General features: G+C 34.7%; 2 protein-coding genes across 2 annotated transcripts; both read left to right on the top strand.

Moving 5' to 3' along the window:
- Positions 1 to 610: 610 nt before the first annotated feature.
- LOC120206810 (calcyclin-binding protein-like) lies at positions 611 to 2370 on the top strand. Its single transcript, XM_039206390.1, has 5 exons — positions 611 to 721; positions 951 to 1103; positions 1737 to 1976; positions 2061 to 2120; positions 2210 to 2370. The coding sequence occupies exons 1-5, from the start codon at positions 611 to 613 to the stop codon at positions 2351 to 2353; spliced, it is 708 nt and encodes a 235-aa protein (XP_039062321.1). The 3' UTR covers positions 2354 to 2370.
- A 3215-nt stretch (positions 2371 to 5585) lies between these two features.
- On the top strand, positions 5586 to 15786 carry LOC120206878 (DNA polymerase alpha catalytic subunit-like). The gene is made up of 30 exons (XM_039206451.1): positions 5586 to 6756; positions 6860 to 7030; positions 7126 to 7209; positions 7312 to 7386; positions 7616 to 7680; positions 8166 to 8256; positions 8364 to 8552; positions 8876 to 9039; positions 9160 to 9274; positions 9750 to 9929; positions 10023 to 10136; positions 10535 to 10654; positions 10735 to 11055; positions 11183 to 11275; positions 11961 to 12079; positions 12188 to 12260; positions 12360 to 12416; positions 12528 to 12620; positions 12941 to 13063; positions 13136 to 13233; positions 13352 to 13397; positions 13616 to 13729; positions 13847 to 13930; positions 14054 to 14257; positions 14349 to 14425; positions 14670 to 14886; positions 15018 to 15071; positions 15157 to 15276; positions 15364 to 15438; positions 15514 to 15786. Exons 1-30 carry the CDS (start codon positions 5653 to 5655, stop codon positions 15658 to 15660), a joined length of 4587 nt encoding a protein of 1528 aa, XP_039062382.1. The 5' UTR covers positions 5586 to 5652; the 3' UTR covers positions 15661 to 15786.

The following is a 15786-nucleotide window of genomic DNA, read 5'->3' as shown; positions in this document are numbered from 1 at the left end:
GTTAAATTTTTTTGTTAGTGACACGGTCCATGGTCTGATAATTTTAATTTTTTAATTTAAAAATAAAAATAAAAATAAAAAACATTATTATATTTTAAAACCCAATTTTTTAAATTACAAAAAATAAAATCCTCAAATCCTAAAATCATTTCTAAAATTCCTAATTCCAATCCCTATTTGCAACAGTTGCCGATCATCTCAACCACAACCTTTGTCGCCATCCACTTAGGCCCCGTTTGGTTCATAGAATATTTCATTACTAGGGGGAATGTTTTTTTCCGGGTTGAAGATACCCACGTTTGGTTTCTCCACATTCTCAAATTCCAGTCAAAAATTAATACCAACAGTGTTTTTCTTTCCTGTTTGTCCGGGAATGTTATTCCCCCATCTCCCTTAGGTATTTTCTTATTCACATCCACTGCTTCCTAAAATATCCTTCTCCCCGCTTGGTTCTGCTGAAACAAAATTTTCTTCTTCTTCAATTTGACGTTGATTTCTACTTCTGGCGTATTAGGTTTTGCTTGAAGCCCTTCTAAAGACGATAATTCCTTCTCCTGCTGATGACGAGAATAAGCTTAGAGCCCAGGATTTCTCTCAAGGTTGGAAAAGAATGGCAGAAGAATTGGCGCTAGATTTGGAGGAGCTTAAGCAGCTTCAATGCATCGCGAAGAAGCCACGCATTTTATCTTTTATTTCCTTTGAGATTCGAAACTTGGAAAAGGTCCCCCCTTTTTCTTGGATATTTAAATTTTGATGTTTTGAATGAAACATCATCATGTTATTTTGATTCGATTCTTCATATTGAATCTAGTTTAGATATCCTGAACATTTCTAGTTTCTGGGATTTTCTTGGAGGCTTTTCACGGGGTTTGCTTTCGCAGTGTAGAAGATTTCATATTCAATGGTGATTGGCATTTTTCTTGGTTGTTTATTGAGTTCTTCTGTTGCAGACATTGAAAGAGGATGCAAATGGAGCTTATCCTTCTGCTGCTCCACAAATTCCAATTCCTATTGCAACCTCAGCAAAGGCTCCGGTTAACCCAGCACTGAGTTACGTTACACTCGCCTCGTTCAGCTGGGATCAAGACAACGATAAAGTCAAGGTAAGAAATTTCGATATTTTTAGAGATTTAGAACATTTTCATCGCTAGTATAAAATATCAAATCCGCAACCTTGCAACCTGAAAAGATAAATTATCCATTTGACTTATTGAACCCAAAATCCTGGTCTGATTTTAATTCCATCTTTTCTTTACGAAATTTGAGAAGTTAGTCACTTCGATTTAAGTTGTTGGAATTTGGTCATCCTAGTTTATGAAAAATGAGAAGCTAATCTAATCCGAATTTTAGTAGTAGACTAGTAGTTTAATAATTTATTTGCACGGATTAGCAAAACTCAATAGTTCTACTTTATGTGTTTAGCAAGAGATGGACTTCCAGTTTTAATAAAGTAAAAGGTCAAATTCTGATAAATTTATTAATTTTTTGACACAATAAAAGGATGTAATACATCCCAAGTGAATTCAATTGTTATTTCAAACCAAATTTTGATTCTCTTGAGCTCGAATTGATAACAATTAACGCCTTTAGCAGCTTCTCGGATTGATAACAATTAACACCTTTAGCAGCTTCTCTTAGATTTCTCTTAAACTTTGTGATAGCAGTAATTATTCTGTATTTTCATTGCATTCTCTGCCTTGTTCGTTTTTTTGGCTGATCTTGTGTTTATACAACAGATATACGTATCTCTGGAAGGAGTCGAGCAGGAGAAAATCCAGGCAGATTTCAAGCCGATGTCTTTTGATGTTAAATTCCACGACATTAAAGGTAAAAACTATAGGTGTGCTATTCCAAAATTGAACAAGGAAATCGAACCAGAGAAGTGCAAGGTGATAGTTAAGCCTACAAGAGTCATCATCACATTGTTCAAAGCTTGTAAATGCAACTGGTCTGATCTACACTACAAGGAGGACAAGGTAATTGCCTAGATTATCATAAGATTACTTTCCATCTTTTTTTGCCACTAAGCTACACTAATAATATTTTTCATTTTCACACAGTTGAAGCCAAACTTGGATAAAGAGCGAGATCCCATGGCCGGAATCATGGACTTAATGAAGGTAAAGTTTATTCCATGATTTATTCATGGCGTGTGTATTATTGACAAATTCCCAATGTCTAAATTACTGCCGGTTTGTGTAAATTGCAGAATATGTACGAGGAAGGGGATGAGGATATGAAAAGAACAATTGCCAAAGCATGGACTGATGCAAGATCTGGCAAGACTGGTGATTCTTTGAAGGGTTTTCGTTGGATTCTATATGAAAATGGGTATTTTTTGGGTGAATTTTAGCACAATGGTCTTTTTTATGCTTATTGTGGGATATTTTCTTCTTGAAGTTGCAGAAACCTTGTTTCTGGATGTTTTTGTTCTTGTTCTTGGTGTGATGAAGTATTGAAATTTGGAAATAGGTGATGCTTTCTCCATGTTTAAACTATTGTTGGATAAGTTAGATTAACATGATTCGTATGTTTTAGTCTCTTTGCTATTGGATTGGGTTCGATGGAATAGGTTCCATTGTGACCTGAACTAAGAAAAATTGTTGGATAAGTTAGATTAACATGATTCGTCTGTTTTAGTCTCTTTGCTATTGGATTTGGTTCGGGGGGGGGGAATAGGTTCCATTGTGACCTGAACTCAAAAAACATGTGGTGTTAGTATGCAGCTTATCCTATGTTTCAATTCCTTCTTGATTGCATGAATTTTGACTTCTTGGAAAAGTAATACACTGCCTCTCCCTTTTTAGATTAGAGAGACAACAATTGTCTTTAGGAAGACTTCACGATACAAAATGATTCTGGTGGCCAAAGATTATGTTTATAGCTCTGTTTTGGTACTTAAATTTTCTTTTATGTATAGAATATATTAAAATGACATGCACCTCGAGAGTTAAACTAATAATCGAATCCAGCCGTGTAATATAATTTGTTTTACCATGTCCTGCATCTGATAACATATCTGTCCATGGATTTGGTTGTGGTTTTTGTACCCAAATCATTATTCACCAAATAGTAAACTATTTCAAAATGTTATAATTAAATTGAAAAAAAAAACAATTTTCTTTACGATGTACAAACTCAAGTTGGGGGCAGGATCCAATATGTAAATCTTTTGTCCAAGATTTGGTTCATACAGGCTGGGAAAATAGCTAGATCTTTAGACGAATCTACTTAAACGAAAGATAAAATAACCATATTTAACAAATAAAAGGCAAACATCCCAAGAAAAAAAAAACGAAATCTACATTACAAAATGGCATAACCCATATTTGCCATTAGTTTCGTTTCCAGAGAGGGAGAAAACTTCTATAGCTCTAAACCGTATTTGTTTTGTATGCAAGATTTACACATGATCCATTGAGACAACAGAAAAAATAATATTTTATTTTATTTAAGCATTGCAAAAAAATAATGGACTTTAAAGCACAATGAGAAGACAATAATATTTTATTAAAATATTAACAAATATAATTATGGATGATGGTGAAATATAAAATTATAGACAATATGATTTTTAGTGTTATATTTTCTTACTTATTTGAATTATGTTTTTGTAATATAAATTAATGAGATAAATAATAATGATAAAATATACATAATTAAGTATAAATATAAAAGATAAATAAATAAATTATTGTATATAGAAGATATAATAAATATTATATCTTAGATAACAAAAATAATTTACATCTTTTTATTATTATGAATATCTATGAAGAATTTCCACAATATAAACATTTAGTTAAATATTGATGTAAAATTTTAATATATTTTTACATAAATTATGTAAAATTTATTATTAATTAAAATAAAAATAATACATGATATATTTAAATACTCAAGTAATATATTATCAAAAAATAAAATTTTTATATAAATAATTTTTATTTAAATATTTATAATTTCACTTATTAAAAAACAAATATAGAACAAGGACAATTTGGTAAAATATACATTCCAATAATCTTTTATTCCTCCAGCCAAATACTGTAATCTTACATTCATGACAAACCAACCAAACACAGTAATGTAACATTCCCAGTAATTCTATTCCCTGGTAATCTTTTATTCCCACTGATAATCTTACATTCCGTGAACCAAACGCACCCTTACTGATCAATCATCACCTTTTCCATCCTCTCAACCCCTAAATATATAAACCCCTAAATCTCTAACCTTGAATTTAATATATGGGGATCTTAAATTCCTAACTCTCAATTTAATGGGTGGAAGTTCAACAGCGAGGGAGAAGGGGACATTAGATTATTATTATTTTTAAAAAATATATGATAAAATACATAAGTAGTCATCTGATTATAGGATAATGATTTGTTGAGTCCCTTGAATATTAAAAATTATAAAATGATCATTTGACTATTCATTATGTTCCAAACTCATATTTTTTCGTTAAAAATTTAACGGACGTCTGAGTTGGATGTTAACATGCTAACTGAGATATGATAGTCATTTGTGATTATAAAATCAAATTTTATCACATCTCATTTAGCATGTTAAATGTCCAACTCAGATTGTCATTAAATTTTTAACGAAAAATGACGAGTTTGGAACATAATGAATAATTGAGTGGTTGTTTTATAACTTTTAATAGTCGAGAGACTTAACAAAGCTCTCTATAATCGAGAAACTATTTTGTAACTTTTAATATTCGAGACTCAATAAATTAATATTTTATAATCATATCATTTGTGTAATTTATCTAAAAATATAAACAAGACACATGTCAATTAACAGAATTTTTTAATGACCATTACGATCGGATACTTAAAACAGTAACGTTTGTAACGTTAAACACCTGGATTGATCGAAAAAAATTTAAACACCTAAATGAAAAAATTGGTATAATTTCAACATTTTTTTTATATTAAAGCTATAAATTATTATACAAAAATATTATAACATTATAATAATATAATTCAATAATATTTATCATCACCTTATTTGACATTTCTCGTTAAGGATGGGAATGCGACTCAAATCTAATAGGTCTCAGGTTCGATCGAATTGTTTAGAGATTATGTTTGGGTTAGGTCAGGTTCGAGTTTAGAGTGAAAAATATCCGAACTGACCAAAAAAATATTTTTAACTTATTTATTTAGAGATAATTACAATAATATCCCTTTATATATATATTAATTTTTTAATTAAATCTACAATTTTATTAAATAAAAATTATATTTTTAATAAGTATACTACTTCGGGTTGGGTTTAGTTAGGTTCAAATTTTATTTTTAAAAGTCATGTTAGATTAGAGTCAATATATTTTTGAAGTCAGATAAAAATACATAATTTTTTAGTCGAATTAAAAAAACCGAAAACGAATCCATGCCCAGCTCTTTGCTTGCCCTAAAACTATCAGTTAGATGGCGAACATTGGGATGTGAGAGAATATAAGGAAAAGAACATCAAAATCAAAGGGCATTTGGCGCCAAAACCCTAAAACTTTCCCGCCATTCATAATATTAATATTAAAATATATAATTATATTCCCAATTTCACTGAAAAATATTGAAATCAAAGGCACTCAGAAACTCTTTCCTCGTAAGAAAAAAGAGAAAAAAATCTAGTACATCAATGGACGTTGAACGGCCGAATGATCACCCGACAGACACTGGAGGTCGCCGCCGTGGCCGAGGAGCAGAGGCGGAGAAGCGTGCGGGAGCCCTAGAACGCTTAAAAGCCTTACGCCAAGGCGGGCGTCGCTCTGACTACTCCGCGCCTGCTTACTACGTCAAGCTCGATGAACCGGTTTTCGATAATTGCGACGAAGATGCTTACCAGGAGATCGTAAACAAGAGGCGAAAAGAGGCTGAAGATTTCATCGAGAATGACGATGAATATGGAGACTTTGGCTACGGCGATGACGGGAATGAAGTTGACTGGACTCAGGCGAGTCATTATCTGTCTTCAGATGATGATGGTTCCGAAGGCGGTAGATTTTCGAGGAAAAAAAAGGTTGAGAAAAAGGAAAAGAAGGAAAATAACAAGAATGGTAACATAGTAAGCAAAAGCAGCGCTTCCTTGTCGGCAGCGGCGGCAATGATGGGGAAACAGAGGGTTTCTTCGATGTTTACTTCATCAGCTTTTAATAAGAAGGGTAAAGAAACTGATAAGGTAAAATGCGAAAGCATTGTTGATGATGTGATCAAGCAGTTTGCCCCTGATGAATCTGACAGGGAACATCGTAGACGAGGCCAAAGCAGTCTTTTGGCTTCTGTTAGGCCCTCCAAAGTGGCTCCCACGGTGGTTAATTATGTTAAGAGTGAAGATGAGTTGGTTTCCGAAGGTTTGGCGACATTTGTTGAGAAGTGCATTGAGACCATTGAAGTGGCGGTTGTAGAATCCAGTGAACTCGAGGTTGAAAAACTGGAGCCTGAGGTTGAATTGAATGTAGAGCCCGCCGAGGAAAGGAAGGAAGTGAAAGAGGAGAACGTGCGTAAATTAAATGCAAAGATTTTGGAGGAGAAGAAGGACGATGCTTTGAGTGCAATGGCTGGGTGGAAGGCAGTGAAGAGAGAAGGGAATGCCAATGACTCTGAGGTAGGTATAAATGGCTTTAGTAGTGAAAGACAGTCAGAATTTGAGCTTGACGTAGATGGCTCAATGCCATTTTATATACTTGATGCTCACGAGGAGTTTTATGGCGCTAATATGGGTACTGTTTATCTCTTCGGGAAGGTAACTGTATTGTTATTGACTTAAATTTTGATGTGAATTCTGTGTTCATTGTTTATTAGCATGGAGAATGCTATTTGTGGTCTGAAATGGGAAATAAATTTAGGTCAAAGTTGGGAGTGGATACCAAAGTTGCTGTGTGGTTGTAAAGAATATTCAGAGATGTGCTTATGCAATCCCCGACGATTCTATATTTCACAATGATGAGATTGTGAAACTTGAGAAAGATGCAGAAGAATCAAAGATTTCTCTTTCCAGTTTCCGAACTAAGTTGCATGTAAGTTTTTCTCTGTGCTTATTGTCTCTCTTTGTTTTTTTACCTCTTTGGATCCTGACTGAACGTTTGATGCCTCTCCTATTTTGTTCTTCAAGGACATGGCATCAGGGTTGAAGAATGAAGTTGCAAAACACTTGTTAAACCTTAATGTTTCAGGTTTTACCATGGCACCGGTTAAGGTTTGTAGATTCAAACAATCTGACTTTTCGTACTTGTCCACCGTTTCTATTTCCTCACATTCTTGTTCTGTTTGGTTTGTTGAATTGGTGATCAAATTACAGAGGCGGTATGCATTTGAGAGATCAGATGTTCCCGTTGGAGAGAATTATGTCCTCAAAATTAACTACCCATTCAAGGTACATCACTGGAGCTGTAAATCAAACAATAACATGGTTTCTCCTAGAGTTTATTTTCACACATTTTGTTGGTGAACTATGTTTTGTTTTGTATTTAAAAGTGAATTTGGAGTCTGGCAAGCTTTCACAGACCATGATTCCTTTGTCACAAATAGATAAACTAGTTACTCCATCGTCGATTATTTCCTCTTGTTTAAAATTGTTTTTGTCCTCATTATTCTTTTTTCAGGATCCACCACTTCCATCAGATTTAAAAGGAGAAAAGTTCTGTGCTCTGCTTGGTACTCACAGCAGGTTAAGTAGTTGGAACATTTTTCTTAAAAGGGAAAAAGTAATGGATTGTAGCTGAATGTACAATCTTCTCATTCTAGTCTTCCCAATGCAGTGATATGAATTGTTATGGCTGTTTGTTAAGTTTTCTTGATTCTTTAGTGTTGCTCTAGCATCTAGTTTTTGCAATGCCTTTTTAACTTACGTTGTGGGGAAACCGTTGGGCGTTGAGTCAACGTGCTTTTGGTGATTGACTCAGTTATTTGATATAAACTAGATTGATTGGCTAGTGATAACCTTAATAGTTTTTCTATGAAATGCAACGATAATGTTATTAAGCTATTTTTGTAATTTAAAATTGATTTGACTTAATTATCTTCCAGAACATGTATTCTTGATGAGTTTCCCGTTTAACCAAAGTATATTTTCAAGGATTAGATAATGCAATGACCTATGAGTTCTTTACTTGAAAAACTGGATTGATTACCGTCTGTTATTGTCACTTGCAGTGCATTGGAGCTTTTCCTTGTTAAAAGGAAAGTAAAAGGACCTTCTTGGCTGTTAGTTTCAAAGTATTCTACTTGTCCAGCTCCCCAGAGGGTGAGATTCTTGAACATAAGCATATGTAGTGCTATTTTAGCTAATTTTGCAAATTCTTTGAGCATGTTTTCAATTCTTATGTTGCCAGTTTGGTTAATCTTTTACAGGTCAGCTGGTGCAAGTATGAAATTGTTGTTGATTCTCCCAAAGACATTAGGGTTTCAACTTCATCAAAGAAAACAACAGAAATTCCCCCCATAGTTGTTTCAGCCATAAATTTGAAGACTGTCATCAATGAGAGGCAGAATGTAAATGAAATTGTCTCGGCATCGATTATCTGCTGTCACTGGGCTAAGGTGTGTGTTGAGGCTTTTTCTGTTTAAGGCTCTGCGTAGTGAATTTAGGTACAATTTTGTGAAAAACTTTTTAAAGTGGTTTTGCTAGTATAATTCAATCTCCCTTCAGGCTTATTTAGGAAAACACTCAGAACTTACTGTTACAGTTTTCTATGCTCTTTTTTCTTGGTCCATCTTTAATCCAAGTAGGAGAAAGATGTCATCATTGATATACTCAAACTCCATTAATATTAGTCAAGTATGTTATATGCTGGCTTAGTTATCAAAGAAACTGCTGCGTTGACCTAAGAAAATAATGTCTTATATGTGGTTTGGGCTTTCAGATAGACACTCCCATGTTGGCTTCAGAGTGGAAGAAACCTGGCCTACTGAGCCACTTTACTGTTGTCCGCAAACTTGATGGAGGCATTTTTCCAATGGGTTTTACCAAAGAGGTGACAGATAGAAACTCAAAAGTGGGATCAAATGTTTTAGTCTCTGAAAGCAGGTAAGTTGTATATGTTATCTTCCATCAAGCCTTTTAACTGTTGCCTGTTGACATGATATTGTCTTTGAATGATTATATTTAGTGGCTATTGTTGAAGCATTTTTTCACATGATGTTGCAGTGAAAGAGCTTTATTAAATCGATTGATGATTGAGTTATACAAGCTGGACAGCGATGTTCTTGTTGGGCATAATATATCTGGTTTTGACTTGGATATTCTCCTGCATAGAGCCCAGGTGGGAATCTCAACAAAGTGCTTTACTGTAAAAGAAATTTAAAGCTACTTTATATATATATGTGTGTGTGTGTGTGTTCTTAGCCACTGGTAAATGATCTTGGGCAGGTTCAATCAGCTGTCCATAAGTATATTTAAGCAAGAGTTGGCATTTGATGATATTTTAATGCAGTTCCTTATTTGCATAACTAATACAACCTAGTAGGCCCATGACTATTGAATCACTATTAATAAATATTTCAGTATGCACACTAGAGTCTCCTACTAGCATTCAGTATTTTGCCACCATTAGATTTTCATTTTCCTGATGTTATAGTTCTCTGCATTATCAAATCTTTAGATAGCAATAACCGTATATAGGTTGCTTCAACTTTCCTGATCCTATTCTTTAAATGCAATCTGCCTCGAAACCTATCAAATGCCCATATGATGATTTGTCATTAATCTTATAGCACTAATAATTTGCTCTTAGTCAGGCTTGTAAAGTGCCAAGCAGCATGTGGTCCAAAATTGGTCGTCTGAAGCGCTCTGTGATGCCCAAGTTAACAAAAGGAAGTACCATCTTTGGGTCTGGAGCCAGCCTCGGGATAATGGCATGCATTGCTGGTCGTCTTTTATGTGATACATATTTGTGTTCCCGTGACTTATTAAAGGAGGCATGACAACTGGTTCATTACACCCTTCATGCAGTATGTGAACTTTAGATAATAGAAACCTTTGCTTATTAAACATGTAATTTTTGTTCTCAGGTTAGCTATTCTTTGACACAACTGTCAAAGACTCAACTCAACAAAGATCGCAAGGAAATTGCTTCACAAGATATTCCCAGAATGTTCCAAACATCTGAATTGCTCATGGAACTTGTAGGTTCTGGTAACTATGTCTTACAGTAGTATGGTTTTGAACTTTTCTTTTTCTTTTTGTAATGTATAATTACATTTCAATTAGGTAACATCTAAATTTCAATAACATTTATAGGGGTCATACCTTTAAAAAATTTGATAGAGGTCATTGTTAAACACGTATTTGAGAATATAAATCTTAGCTGTAATTAGATATTAAGGGCCCAACTTGCATGATGACTGTTTGATGTTTTTCTTGAAGTGTTCAATATATGTTGTAAGTGAATTAATGATTTGTCAAGTCCTGGCTAAGAGCTTCTAGTGGACCGTACTGTTTGATATTGAGGATAATAAAACTCAGGGAATGTGCTTCTATTCTCAGCTATCATGCTTCTAATTATATCTTGTGACATGTTCAGATTGAATATGGCGAGACTGATGCATGGTTATCTATGGAACTAATGTTTCATCTGAGTGTTCTTCCCCTTACCCGCCAGCTGACCAATATCAGTGGTAACCTATGGGGAAAGACTCTCCAGGTGAGTACTGTTTGATACCCTGTGTGCATTTGTTTCAATATCTGTTCATTGACTTGACATAAAAGCATGTTCCTTTTCAGGGTGCTAGGGCACAAAGAGTAGAGTATCTTTTGTTGCACGCATTTCATGCAAAAAAGTACATTGTCCCAGACAAGTCTACACCTCACACTAAGGAAACAAAAGTTTTGAAAAGGAGGATAACTCATGGTGTTGAGGATGGGAATAGGGATGATGTGGATAACAATGATGTGAACCTTGAAGAGGAAGCTCATAATGAACGTGGAAAAGGCAAAAAGGGTCCTGGCTATGCAGGCGGATTGGTTTTGGAGCCAAAAAGAGGATTGTATGACAAATACGTATTGTTACTGGATTTCAATAGCCTTTACCCATCCATAATTCAAGTTAAAATAACTACCTCATGTCTCTTCTCTTTACAATCAGATTTTTTTGCCGCATGTTCAGGGTTGTGGTATTTTCTTCTTTTGTATACTCTTCTAATTAGTATGAGCTACTAATTTGATCCAACAGGAATACAATATATGCTTCACAACGGCTGAAAGATTTCCTGATGGATTAGTTCCTTGTTTACCCTCTAGTAAAACAACTGGGGTTTTACCTGAGGTAAAATTTCCTCTTTGTTTTGCTGATTTGAACAGCTGGATTTTCCAAGTTCTGTCGATACTTTATTACAATCTGCTTCTTTATTTGTGTTATAGCTGTCAATATAGTTCTCCTTTAAGTAAATGCTCCAACTGTCTGGAATTGTGAATCCCCAATATAAAGGCTTTAAGTTTAATGAGGGTTGTTGCCTTTGCCCTTTAGACATTTTAATTGCATTGATGTTTTCTCTTGTTATGATTCATGATAAAGTGTACACTAGAATTGAAGACATTTTCCTTTTAGTAATTCCAAAATGTTTGAGGTCTTCAAAATTGAATAGTGTTTTGAGTTGTATCTTGAGAAAACACAGAGAAACTCTGAGGAGTTTGAATAAGTAATCACTTGATGTATTGATGATTTTGAAACTAAAAGGAATTTTGAAATTGTATGATTTATAACTATTTATGATCACAGATTATTGTTACTATTTTAAGTGATCAATAAATTATGATAAAAGGAAATCTGAGATGAGTATTGATACTCATGAGTGATCTGCCTGATCATTGTTTGAAGAGCTATTCTCTCAAATGCTTCTGCTTGTTCAAATTAGGATTCTCCATCAAAGATGCGTCTTTACAGTCTATTTGCTTCCAATTCTTCTTGAGTAAATATTAATAGATAATTTGTTTTTCATAACCTTCTGTAGTTGCTGAAAAATTTGGTTCAGAGGAGGAGAATGGTAAAGTCATGGATGAAAAATTCATCTGGTATCAAGGTTCAGCAACTTGATATTCAGCAGCAAGCACTTAAGCTCACTGCAAATAGGTTGTATATTTTAATTATTGGTCGTATTCTTTAAGGTTCATTTGGTTAAACCATATAGGACAGGTGTAACCATCACTGTTCCTTGACCTAATAATGTTTATTGTGCAGTATGTATGGATGCCTTGGGTTTTCCAATTCAAGATTTTATGCAAAACCTCTTGCAGAGCTTATAACGCAACAAGTAAGCTATATGTAGCATACAAACAAATGCAAAGAAAAAGACAGTTTGTTGTGGGTTATATTCTTGTGATTTGATGCAAGTTATATTGCTGTTGATTAGGGAAGGGAGATTCTACAAAGTACTGTTGATCTTGTTCAGAATAATTTAAACTTAGAGGTATTTTTATTATTACTTGGGCTTTGATATTCAGACTCCATGAATAGTGCCAATATCATGTCTATGTTAATGAATTATGCTCCTGAAGATGGGATTTTTTGTAATTGGCAGGTGATCTATGGTGATACAGATTCTATTATGGTTTATAGTGGATTAGATGACATTGCAAAAGCAAAAGCAATTGCAGGAAAAGTCATCCAGGAGGTGAGGCTCTGAGTATTCAATTTGTTCTCACTTATGTGGGTTACGTCTTGCATTCTCTGCTGCGCTTGTAATGTGATGCAAGTACATTAAATGTTGCTAGGAATGTGGTTTATAAGATTTGTTGCAAGGCTTTAATCCTAAAACCTTTAATAAAGTAGAAAATAGCCCCATCAGTTATTACTGTGTAGGCCGTTTTGTTATAGTCCTTAGAATTTGATGTCAATTTTGATTTCCTGGCTTTAATGTGCCATGCATTTTGAATTTAAACTCTTCTTTTTGTTACCTTCTGCAAAATGACTTCTCCGTCTCTTTATTTCAAGGTGAACAAGAAATATAGGTGCCTAGAAATTGACCTTGATGGCCTGTACAAGAGAATGTTGCTTCTGAAGAAGAAAAAGTATGCCGCTGTGAAGGTGCAATTCAAGGATGGTATACCATATGAGGTAGTCTTGATTTTTTAAATACATTCACTATTGACTCTTAAGAGAATTGGAGAGATAACATTTTAGTTATAGGTTATTGAGCGGAAAGGTCTTGATATAGTTCGTCGTGACTGGAGCTTACTGTCAAAGGAATTAGGTGACTTCTGTCTCACACAAATCCTGTCAGGAGGGTAATGTGATATTCTATATATTTTTTTAATTTTAAGTTGTGTTAATTTTTATATCAAGTTGGCAATCTCTGCGGAACTTGGCCACTGAGCATTTGTCAGTGTGGGTCTTATTTCACAGGTCTTGTGAGGATGTCGTTGAATCAATACATAACTCTCTCATGAAGGTAAGTAGATACATATAATTCGCGTTCTAGTTTAATTTTGTTCTTTTGGTTGTATTTGGTGCTGGGCTGAAAGCCTTAGCTCCTTGGAATCATTCACCAATGCAAAGGTTTGAAGGTGCTACTGCTTATGGTTTATTACACTCATCATTCTTCTTAACTTTGTAAGGTGAAGTGTGCTTAGACTGCTATTATATAATCGACTTGTTTACTTGTAACAGGTCCAAGAGGAAATGAGGAATGGACAAACAGTACTTGAGAAGTACATTATCACAAAGACATTGACTAAACCACCTGAAGTCTACCCAGATGCCAAAAACCAACCTCATGTTCAGGTGAGTTCAACAAACAATAACTGGTCTTTCATGCATTTTTACTCTATCTAATCTTGTATAATTTTCCCTTCCATGTATCTAATTCATTCGATGTATGTTACTTGGATCAATTTATAGGTGGCCCTCAGAATGAAGCAAAGTGGTTATTCTACTGGATGCTCTGCTGGTGATACTATTCCATATATAATTTGCTGTGAACAGGTTTGTGCTTCAATTTCTTTATGAACTATATATGAACTTTGAGTATAGGCTGCATTCAGATCCTTCCATTTTATTTCATCTCAATCTGATTTTCCTTTTCCCATTTTGTTCTGTCTTGGACAGGGGTCTAGTTCAAGCAATTCAATGGGAATAGCTTACCGAGCAAGGCATCCTGATGAGTTGACAAAAGATGAGGGGAAATGGATGATTGACATTGATTATTACTTGTCACAGCAGATCCATCCAGTTGTATCTCGGTTATGTGCTTCAATACAAGGAACAAGCCCAGGGCGGTTGGCTGATTGCTTAGGACTTGACTCATCAAAGGTAATCCCTACATGCTAGCTTGATTTTGAAGTACATCAATGTTCTATCTTGCAGATAGTTCAACAATGATATTATCTTCTTCTTTTTTCAGTTCCAAAGTAAATCAAGTGAGGCTGTCAGCAATGACACTGGAAATGCTCTCTTGTTTGCTGTAGATGATGAGGAGAGGTAACTATTTTCTCCTACTTTGCTCTTTTCTCCATAATTTTAAAAAACATTTTAATATTGTTAATCCTGTCAATTTTGGCAATATTCTATTATATTTATTATTCCTGCACAAATGAATTTCATAATAACTTATAGTTTATCATCCCAGATCATATATAAAAATTCTCATTGAAATTGACTAATCGAGTACGGTGACAATGTATGTACTTCCATGAAATAATATATGTATTGGTTTGTGTCGCAGATATCAGGGATGTGAGCCACTGATATTGTCATGTCCAAGCTGTTCAGGCACTTTTAACTGCCCTGCTGTATTCAGCTCAATCTGTGCGGTAGGTGAGAAACCAGCAAAAATGCAACAAGAGGAATCCACTTGCAATTTCTGGCGAACGCTGCGCTGCCCCAAATGTCCAGAAGAAGGTGACATGGGTAGAATGTCTCCTGGAATGATAGCAAACCAGGTATTTGTTGATTTTTTTGACTTGAATGTTGCTCTAACATGACATTCATTCCCTAACATGCTCAAAGATGACATACATTGCATGCAATATATAGTCATGGTAAAAGATGTGTGCTTTGTCCTCTCTGTCAGGTTAAACGACAAGTGGAGGGGTTTATTTCAATGTACTACAAAGGCTTAATGACGGTAATAGAACTTCATATATACAACATATAAAAAACTCAAGTTTAGCAGTAATTAGACCTGATGGCATGTTTGACTTTGCTTTCAGTGTGATGATGAAACTTGCAAACATACTACTCGAAGTGTCAACCTGCTGCTGTTTGGTGATTCTGAAAAAGGAACGGTTTGTCCAAACTATCCCCGCTGTAATGGTCGTCTTGTGAGAAAGGTTTCATGACAATCCTTTAAACAATTTTTGCCCCATAACAAGCTTTTTATATTTAAGCTGACAATTGTTTTTCCTTGAAATATGTAGTACACGGAAGCAGATCTTTACAAGCAACTAGCTTATTTTTGTCATCTCTTGGATACCACACGCTGTGTAGAGAAGGTAGTTCATTTTTGGTTTACAGTGGATATTAGCTGTTGAGGTTGTGGGTTGTATTTAAGTGTTTGTTGTATGTAGATGGAGACAAGTGGGAGGATAGCAGTTGAGAAAGAGTTGGCCAAGGTTCGGCCAGTGGTTGGTTTGGCTGCAAACACAGTTCAAAGAATTCGAGACCGGTGTTCCTTTGGTTGGGTGCAGATGAATGACCTCATCGTCACATTTTGAATTTTTATAATGTATGTATTTGACTTACGATGTCATGACATGCTTTCTCTGCTCAAGGCTTAGATGTAAAACCTCAAAACTTATGTAAAACGGAGGCACAACTAAAACGTCAACAAGATAAACAGA

The sequence above is a fragment of the Hibiscus syriacus genome, unplaced genomic scaffold, assembly GCF_006381635.1.
Source record: "Hibiscus syriacus cultivar Baekdansim isolate YM2019G1 unplaced genomic scaffold, ASM638163v2 tig00014064_pilon, whole genome shotgun sequence".
NCBI lineage: Eukaryota > Viridiplantae > Streptophyta > Magnoliopsida > Malvales > Malvaceae > Hibiscus > Hibiscus syriacus.
This window is presented reverse-complemented; position numbering and strand designations above follow the sequence as displayed.

Coding starts and splice junctions, on each gene's coding strand:
- LOC120206810 (XM_039206390.1), top strand. CDS start 611: ATGGCAGAAGAATTGGCGCTAGATTTGGAGGAGCTTAAGCAGCTTCAA. Junction 722..950: donor AGATTCGAAACTTGGAAAAG/GTCCCCCCTTTT, acceptor CTTCTGTTGCAG/ACATTGAAAGAGGATGCAAA. Junction 1,104..1,736: donor AAGACAACGATAAAGTCAAG/GTAAGAAATTTC, acceptor TTTATACAACAG/ATATACGTATCTCTGGAAGG.
- LOC120206878 (XM_039206451.1), top strand. CDS start 5,653: ATGGACGTTGAACGGCCGAATGATCACCCGACAGACACTGGAGGTCGC. Junction 11,056..11,182: donor TTTACCCATCCATAATTCAA/GTTAAAATAACT, acceptor TTGATCCAACAG/GAATACAATATATGCTTCAC. Junction 15,072..15,156: donor ACTACAAAGGCTTAATGACG/GTAATAGAACTT, acceptor CTTTGCTTTCAG/TGTGATGATGAAACTTGCAA.